General features: G+C 34.3%; 1 protein-coding gene across 1 annotated transcript; it reads left to right on the forward strand.

Annotated features, from left to right (window-relative positions):
* The first annotated feature begins 233 nt into the window (after nucleotides 1-233).
* Nucleotides 234-1,536, forward strand: LOC117162431 (uncharacterized). Its single transcript, XM_076626498.1, has 2 exons — nucleotides 234-807; nucleotides 1,021-1,536. Exons 1-2 carry the CDS (start codon nucleotides 757-759, stop codon nucleotides 1,534-1,536), a joined length of 567 nt encoding a protein of 188 aa, XP_076482613.1. The 5' UTR covers nucleotides 234-756.
* Nucleotides 1,537-10,209: the final 8,673 nt, after the last annotated feature.

Below are 10,209 nucleotides of genomic sequence, written 5' to 3' on the forward strand. Positions count from 1 at the left end.
ATTTTTATTTAGTGTAATAATAAACGCATACGTTAATATTCATTGGCATTAGTGTAATTGTAAGCTTCACTGTAAATTTAATAAAATTTATAAGAACGGAATTATTAAAAGGGTATATATGTGTAATTAAACTAGATTCTATTCTCAATGTTACTTCATTATTTTATTATTGTTTCATATATATATATATTTTTTTAATTTACATGTGCTTCTAAGTTAATAGAACTAAACACATGTGTATGTATTAATTGCTATATACGTCATAATTTCAACCATAATATTAAATTATGGTATGTATTATTAAAAAGTATAGTTTAATGTATATATTAAATATATATCATTTATTCGTAGATTTTAAATATGGATACTGGATCAAAGAAGGAGATTAAAGAAATGATTACCAAAGATATATCGAATATACATAATTATTCCTTGGATGTTAAAAAATATATTAACAACCAGCTTGAAGACACTCTGGATTATTTACATGGTTTAATTGCTGAAATACCACAATCAGTCCCTGGCCCTTAAACTACAAAGAGGCCGAAGGTTTTGAAGAAAAAAGGTTATCGCCGTAAAGAGACTATCCCAGAAAATGATATTATCAATACTGACAATACAGTAACAGATTCAGCAGTACATGATAAAACAGAAAATAAAGATGTAAAAACTGGGGATGTGCTGGAAACAACAATTGACCGAACAAAAAGAAAGGCTGCAATAAAAGCTGCAATTAATATTAAAAAGCAGCAGTCAATGTCACTTGTTACAAAATTACGAAGGCTAACTCTTGATGATGACAGTAATGTAAATGTTTGTGTCATATTATGATGAAATTTAATACTTTCAATCTTACCCCATATCTTATGTTACTAATCAATACTAACCCTTATATGTAGTATCCAATAATGTTTGATATCGGTTAATTAATGCGTCAAAATCTAATTGCTTATACAATTGTATGTACATTGTGTATATAAATACTACTATAACGTTGTTAAATATATTCTAAATTTTTAGAGGAAACGTGGAGGCCGACCTAAAAAAAAGGAAAGTGCTAGAAGTAGTTCAGATGAAAAAAACACAAAAGGTCCTACAAAACATAGTAAAACAAAAAAGAATGTTTTAAGCGAAACAATTTCAAAAGAAGATGCAAAACAGCCAGAAAGGATTGAACCATTAAAGTCTTCAATGACAACAAGAGATAGTAATATAAAGAGAACTTTTTCACGGAGTGAAAACACGAAGGGTAAATATTCTAATATTATTGATGATACAGTAATTCCATCAGCAAGAAATGATATTGAAGATCCTTCAATGTGCGAGAATGCACTTGAGAAATTTACTCCTCTTATGAATTCCACGATGGACATCAATTCTACTTATACGCAGAAGATGATGGACGCTACCGCAATTGTAGAACCTTTATCACCAATAAAATCAAACGAAATGGTAGTAATTAATAAAAACTTGGCTAGTAGTATAGGAAAAAATAATGAACCTAAATTTACATCACGGTCGCCAATAACTCTGTAGGAGGAGGTTCAGCAGCTGAATCAAGCTATTGGACTCACCGAGTTCGAAGAATTATTCGCAGAAGATGAGCCATCCCGTGAAAGGGAAATGTCTAATAGAAACATGACGAAACAGGACATTCAAAATGAAACGAAGAAAAATGTGCCCGTAAGAAGGAGAATCGAGGCCTTTGAAAAAGAAAAAATTTCAGAAAAAGCCATTGTTCAAAAACTGGCACGAAGATCTGTCGAAAAAGCAAAAAAAATCTTATTAGCGAAACAAAAGAAGGAGACTCAGATGATGACATCGCGGGTAACATTACAAACAGTATCAAAGTATTCTTCTGTTATAAAAATACAAGCTATTATTCATTCGATATTTTATCCAAAATATAGCTCCAAACAGTAAGGTCCACTTCTGTTTTGCACAGTAAACCTGACGACGACACATCGGACGATGAAGCCAGACCAAGGCGTACAATTCCACATTAGGCGCAATGTAAGTGTTGTTTTACTTAATGAGTTAATAAACATTATAATGCATGGAGTACTCGAATTTTTATCAATTTTAGCATACATACGCGAAAATGAACTTGCAATGCAACGATAAATTCCGAAGAAAGCAGTCTATAAATTCTTTGATAGAAGAATGTGCACACCAGATTTAACTGAAATGTTTGAAAATATAGATAGGAGTAGATTACAATGCACGTCCAGTGCAATATGGAAGACACCACCGCGTTATTCCATGATGGAAAACGAATAGAAGTTATAATTTGTTAAACTGAATGTTGTTGATTTCAAATTGTGCCTTAGAGCAGGAATACTTGCCATACCTTGCGTGTAATATAAAAATGATGTTACATTGCAACTATCGTTAAAAGATGTGTGTGTTCTTAAAATATACCAATGAACGTAAGACTATTTCACTTTTTATATTTTAGAATGATCATAGGCATATATTACTTTTATTATACTAATCAAATTTTACCATTTTTTCTTATTTATATGTATCTTCTTAAGAATTAATAAATAAATCAATTAATAAATAATTGTTTTGGTACGACTTTTTAATGAGAAGTAAATTTTATTAGATTTGCCTTATTATCACTGTCGTGTAATAATTCGCGAGATACGCGTGATATAATTCGCACGATTAAATAGCACTGGTGATTTCGTCTCTTCGTGTAACGAGGAGGGTCTGGTAAATGGGTCGACCGTGGACGTTCAATCTTGTAAGAAAACAAACGGCGGCACCGTATCGTCGAGCATTTTTCTTTCGGTCAACAGCCATCCATTTTATATTTAGCACATTCGGTTGCGACGCTAAATTTTCGTTACACCACCAGTTGTTTCGTCTGAAATTCGCGTGACGTAAGTGCATTACACTCTCGCACCCGTCAGCCATTCCTGCGACCACTTCGCGTGCGTTAACTCGATAATATTTCGTCTCTGTTACCTTGTCTCCGTTGCTGCTTGACACATATCGCTTGCTGGACGACTGATCGATGAAAATTAAAACGGGACGCTGATTTACCGTATCGTTATTTTTGTGTCAGGTATTTTCTTTTTGCCGTTTCGGCGAATTATTTTCATTTCGAACTTTTTTAGTCTTATTGTTACGTCGATTCTTATATTTCAAGATCTAGTCTTGTACGTACGCTGGGGAGCGCTTTTATTTATTGATTCAACAAAGAATATCGTTGTAGGTGTCATACATGCGAGTAAAAGTAACGAAGTACGAGCAGTTTCACTGTAACATACTTCCTGATAATTTCTCGTTATTTATACCATAAGTATCAAAGAGGAACTCTTATCTCGAACGTGGATCGATTTGTCGATAATGCATGCGTGTAATACTCGAGTGTCGTTCATACAGCGTAAATATACGTGCAGATACGTAAACCTTTTATGATTTTTGTATCAAAGGCAGACCTGCTATAATACTCGCAAGTGAAATATAATTCTACGAAAGAAAATGGAGCAAAAGAGTTTCGCTGGTAATATATTCTTCCTTTTTCATCACAAGTTTCCTCTTTGTTGTGCTTCTGTTACATTATAATCCTGTTAGATTTACGCGCGTAAAATTTCACTTTGTTGCACTATATCTCATCATCGCCATCTGCCGAACACCTGTGAGAAACGCGGTTTACTTTGTCTCAAAGCGAGCAAACGTCTAATTTCACAAATTGGATTTTCATCAACAGCGAGAAGGGCATATGCGATGTAAAGGAGGCTGTAAGGGTGTCCTAGGGCTTACGGTGGTTGTCACGATGCCGGAAGTGGCGCCGAGCAGACACGTCAAGGGAGAATCAGAATCGCTATTGGCAAAAACCATCGCGAACATTTGTCCTTCGCGCCACCAAAATTCTATCTTCTGAGATATTTTTCGCGTTTCCGAGGTCATCGCCACTCTCCTTAACTTTGCCTTACGATGTATAATATCTCGATGTTACGGTAGTTAGAAATTTGTATTAATTTGGAGAACCTTGCAAAAGTACGCAAATCTGCTACGATAGTCGGATAGAGAGTATCGGCAGAGATCTGTTCCTTTATCGTGAAACTCTCTCGGACAACTTAGATGCTACCAGATATCGATTCTCGCATCCAACCATTTCGTAATAAACGTAGATCACCCAAGAAATTTCTCAATTGTCATCCGTTAATTTCGCGCAACTTTTGCTTTATTTTAGCTACGTGGGAACCTATTAGTGCGCAAATGTTACCCCGAAAATGTTACTCCTCTGTGCCAAATATCGTTCACGTGTATAATCAAAGTTGCATAAAACCGCGTACAATTGCATCAGGAAATTTCTAATAATTTGCTCGTCTCGCAGGACGAAAACAGGCTCACGAAGGATCCCTCTGTTCTGGCTATCGAATGTACCGCAAGCACGTAGTTTCAAGTGTCCGTTCTCTAGAAAATTCGAAACAATTTATGGTCGATGGTCGAGTGAACGGTGCAACGGTCGAGTCGGAAAGATCAGAAAGACAAATCGTCATAGTTCGAACAGACCGGGAAGCAGAAACGCACTTCCATGATCATTTGTATCGTTGCTCGATCTGTTGCTGCGCAATGACCGAGCAAGCTGTTGATTTTTCTTTTTCTGCGATGCTACTATACTCTACACTTTATGCTTTATACCGTTCTTTTGCCCGCTATTTACCTTGTACGCGAACTTTTTATCGCTAGTGGATTGCAAAAATCCTTTTTTATCACGAATTTTACATGACAATGCGTAGGTCAAGGTGGACGTAAGACAAAGGAAGGTGTAGATAAATAAGACAGGGTGTATTTAAAAATAATAAGTTATTTATTACAGTTTATTTAATATGTATACAGGCTATTCGTATTATAGCAGCGATAGCTAGTGTTAAATTAACAATGACAGTTTCTATCGTAGTTAATATTATATTGGTTATTGGCCATGACGAAGGCGAATTTTGATAGCCCTGGTCGAGGTCGGTGGTCTGGATCTATAACAAATAATACTATATTAATATAGCAAAGAAATGTCGTAAATATCGATATCATTTGCAAGGCGATTCTTTTTGGGCATAGTGAAATTATGTTGATCAGTTTGTGGATATTAGGTTGAAATTAGATAATAAAGTTATAGATTTACCCGTTTTAAGGGATTGTTCAGGCGCCGTTAATTCACTGGATATGTCGCCCTGAAGCAGGATGTTTAAATTTTGGATCATATATTGTACTGATAGGAAGTATTTTATCGACACAATTATGAGTTTATTTGATTAAAATATCTAACGTAGTGTCTAGTCACCAAACGAATTAGTAGATCAGCCGTGAACAATGGCAGTAATTTGTATAATAACAAAGGATAAGCCAAATATAGCAGAATGACTCATCGGCTAGCGGGAGGTTGTGTCTAATTATCAAAAGCGAAAGAAATATGAAAGATCCTAGTTTGTAGGACTTGTTGACAATCAATGTCAACAATTTTTTCGTTTGGTCCATAGAATGTTTTGAGTGGGCTGTATTTCGACACACGACAAAATTGATAACGTAAATAAATCTTATATATTTGTTTCAAGAAATGATAGCTTGTTTGTGAGCGGTATCTTTAAGACAGGTTGTTGAAAACTGGATGTTAATTCGGATTTTATATTTTCAATAACTTCGCATGAGTATTTTAGTCAAATCTAGCACGAATCGAACAGGTGAAAACAATCTATACGGCGTTCGTGCTGAGGTGGTATGGTGATAGGTGCGTAAGGAACTACTCTTGGTGTTTTTAACGAACAATAGTTTATTTAGAACTAATCAACAATCAGAGTTAACAATTAACAATTAACAATTACACTTAACAGACAACTGGTAACAACTAACAAATAACGATAGACACCGAGAGATCATTCGACGCGTTGCTATGCAAATAATACCGAGGAGTTACACATTTAATGGCGTAAGACAGACCGCCTGTGCTTTTGTTTCGGATCGCGCAGATTCTTCCCTTCGTAGCCCATCGATATCGTAGCCCAGTGCTGGCACGTGTATGCTCTTCCGAGAATTCGGCGGAAAGAGTGTGAAGATATCGATGGTACATTGGGCACGTCGTTGTTGCGCTTTGGCGGCGTCGCGCTTTGCATCCGGAGCCGTTGAAAAGTTCCGTGGCCCGTGCCGCCACAGTGCTTGGCAGGCTTTTATTTTGTTTACCTAGTGGATCGGTATGATAGAGTTCGAGACATGTGGAAAGTATGGCTTCCAGGCAAGCAGGGGCTGATTCAGCGCATTAAAATAAGAAGAAAATTTCGTATAAACGTTTTCGAGTAGACGCTTGCTTTGTGTCACAGTACTTTCTTACCTATCTTTAGAGAAATTACTCGAATCGACCAGTTCCAGTTTCTACGGAAACGCGAATGCGTCGCGTCATAGATCGTCCATCTTGTTCGAACAGCTTACACGAATTTGTCGAAAATTTTGATCGTCACGTCAACTAACGTTTTATAAGTAAGAGATTTTAAACGTCCCCGTATTTAATAATCGAACGGATTCGGATCCGAAGAGCGTATTGGTCCGGAAATAAGGCCAGCACGATTTATCTATTTTCCAAGAAATCGTTCATCTGTGTAATGTTTAGCATCGCAAAATAAGCTATAAGCGGAACGTATGGTCATATTAGGCATATTATGTTATATAAAATTTTCTTCTTATTTCAGTATTCAGAATCAACCTCTGCCATATTTTCCACGTGTTCTGATTCACCTTGTATAATATATAAGAATGATAATTGCAAATATATTTGTATAATAACTCTATGATAAGCGCTTAATAATACATACAGTGAACTTGTAGAGAGTAACGTTTGCTGACTGTCGGAGGCACATTGTTGCTGTCTATGCAAAGACAAGTGCCCATTTCTTGTCGAAGAACTCCAGTCAATTCTAGCGTTTCACCCACATAAGTTTTCAACGCTGAAACATGAAAATATATAGTCGTTATTTTTTAGCTTTGCCTCTATTTGATCTTCATCTTATCTGCTTACGCGCTTAATAATAGAACTAGGTTTGGTCTACGTAAAAAGTAACTTCTTTTTATTAAGACTCATATTTATTAAGATTTAATAAGATACAATTTATTAAGATACATGTAACGAAAGGCAGGAAGTAGTAACATTTTACGTGAATTTGCATGGATCGAATATGCTGATGTGCTTACGAATAAGAGAGTATTGATCGATAATTATTAAAGCCAATTGTTTGTGACATGGGAATAAGCAAAAGTCATTTTTAAGTTTAAAGATCTTTAGTTTAGTATTGAAATGTGTTTAATGTATTTTAGCAAAAGTAGATAAAATAGGAATATTAAAAAGTTGTGTTTGGAAGACAAAATTTGACAAAAATGATGCATATACAAATGCTATCTGTGGTCATTAATATATTTTTTCGTTATCGACAGAACATTTTCCCTTGATTTTATTGACATACTGGATTAATCACTTCTTTAAGTTACTCGTTCTTGAAACAACATCAAAATCGTATATTGTTTCGTGCTAAAAAATCTACTAAATCCATTGACAGTGAAACGATATTTCGTATACGGTTCTTACAAGAATTATTATTATTTAAGACTTAGGAAAACGTATATACAGTAGCCACGCGCACTGTGCGTATTTCTGGCGCGCGTTTCCGTTCAGTGACAGTACTTCGGCGGACTGGATTGCCGAAGCGAAAGGGTTAAAAAAATACGATAAAATCACATGTAGCTCTCTATTTGTCTAGTCGCTTTTGTAGCAATATCACTATGTCCTCTGACATACTTGAGGTTTCTTACAATTCATAAATTAAATGAACAACTGTGCAAGCGAAATCGCTGCTGTAGAATCCCCGCTTCTGTAGAATCAGTCGTATGGATTTCAAAATTTAGTGTGTCGCCGGGATTAGCGTTATCCAAAGTACGCCACAGGAATAGAACATAAAGATATTTCTCAAAATTTGTTATTGCTGGTATGATATTGCTGAAATACAAGGCTGCAGTTTCTTAATGTCGTCAAAACATTCAGTTCTTTTTTGGTCAGTCACTTTTCGCGTGTGTCACGACCGGCATACTTCAAATCCGACGGACTGACGATAGAGATAAAGATGTGGCGGCACTCTGCGACAATGTATATCGCTGAAGTGCCTAATGAACCATCAACATCCCAACGGTCCTTCCACCGAAGGTTCTAGAAGAAAGAGCACGTGGCAACGATCGCGGACGCCTAGCAAATGCACGGACGGTGGGGATGTTGAGGGATGACAAAAGAAAGTAATCGGATCCGATCGAAAGTAAAATCATAAGAGTCAGTCTTAGAAAGTCACGCCTAGAGTTCGGAAGTAGATTGTAAAGTGTATTGATGTTAGAAAAAAAATAAAGTTTTCTTTTTTTATTTTTTTACCTCAAATTCCTTTTTTATTTTGTTATTTTACGTGACACATACATCGACACTCTGTGTTACCACAGATTTTATACGAAATAGTGAAATTGGAAATTGAATACTGTATTCAGAGTTAAAATATAATGCTATATGGAAATGAAATAGCACTTCAAAGACTTGATAGATTTCGTTAATAAAATAAAGCAAAATAAATCTTTAATTCACTCACTACGAATTTATGGTATTGATTAAAATCAATGAATGTAGAGTTACTTCCGATTAAGGGTACAACTGTTATAAATTAAGAGCATAATTATATTGAATTAATGGGAAAATGTTGTTATAAATTATTGGTATAACTGTTAAGAATTAATGATGTAATTGTTTTAGATTAATGGCTTAAATGTTATAAATTAATGGCTTAGAAGGTATAAATGAATAGCTTAAATGTTATAAATTAATAGTTTAAATGTATAAAATAACAGTTTAAATGTTGTACATTATTGGCTTAGATGTTGAAAATTAATAGCTTAAATGTTATAAATTAATGGCTTAAATGTTATAAATTAATAGTTTAAATGTTATAAATTAATGGCTTAAATGTATAAAATAGTAGTTCAAATATTGTAAATTAATGGCTAAGATGTTGTAAATTAATAGCCTAAATGTTATAAATTAATAACTTAAATGTATAAAATAACAGTTCAAATGTTGTAAATTAATGGCTTAGATGTTGTAAATTAATAACTTAAATGTTATAAATTAATAGCACAAATGTTGTTGAGAATTGTGGATCTTTGAAGTCGAAATAATGTTATAAGAACACTAAATTTATACTGAGGATTAATTTTAAAATAGTAATATATTTATTTCATGGACGATTTCTTATATATTCATCGATACACACTTGCACGCGTCTCACCACTTTCTTCTATACCCGACTGTTAACGGACTGAACAGTTTACATTCATCTGTTTTCGAGACGCCGCGCACACACATACATCCACACGCTGATATTCACATACAAGTATCTCTACTACACATTTAACCCAGTCCAACACAGAAAATTATACATATCTCAACAAATGTTATAAATTAATAGTTTAGACGTTATAAATTAATTGCTTATATGTTATATATTAATGGCTTAAATGTTATAAATTAATAGCTTAAATATTATAAATTAATTTCTCAAGTATTGTAAATTAATGGCTTAGACGTTATAAATTACTAGTTACAATGTTGTTATTTGATATTTTTTTTTATTTACCTTATATTTAAATTCTTCTTGGATGTTCACTGTCCGGAATTTCAGGCACGAAAGAGCTCACGCGCGACTTCCGCGTTCCTTATATATCTTGACAAGGTGTCGAGATGTCAATCAAACGTTAACGATCTCTTGACATAGCAAAGGACGGGTTTTCCATTATAACAAAATAAAATTGAACAATTTCTTAATTTTTATCGTAAATTGGCGCCTTCGACGATTTAATACGCTATCCATTTTTATCATTTTAATAGTTTCTACAAACTAAGACTAAATTCACACCTCCTTGATACTAGTTTTCGACTATCAATTAGTTTGAACAAAAAGGGAAAAGAGCCTAACGGCAGTCGATGACGTTACTGTGAAATATGTTATGGTATTTAAATAATCAGCCAGATAAAATTCATATTAATCATTATATTATATTATCGATATTCGTTCATTTACTCGTGCTAATTACAAAATAAAATGTTCTCTTTTCTTGAATAACACCTACATCACCGTCTGCGATATTTAAATTTCTTATTTAATGCTTATTTAAAAGTCAGGT

This window comes from Bombus vancouverensis, unplaced genomic scaffold (assembly GCF_051014615.1).
Source record: "Bombus vancouverensis nearcticus unplaced genomic scaffold, iyBomVanc1_principal scaffold0022, whole genome shotgun sequence".
In the NCBI taxonomy this organism is placed as follows: domain Eukaryota; kingdom Metazoa; phylum Arthropoda; class Insecta; order Hymenoptera; family Apidae; genus Bombus; species Bombus vancouverensis.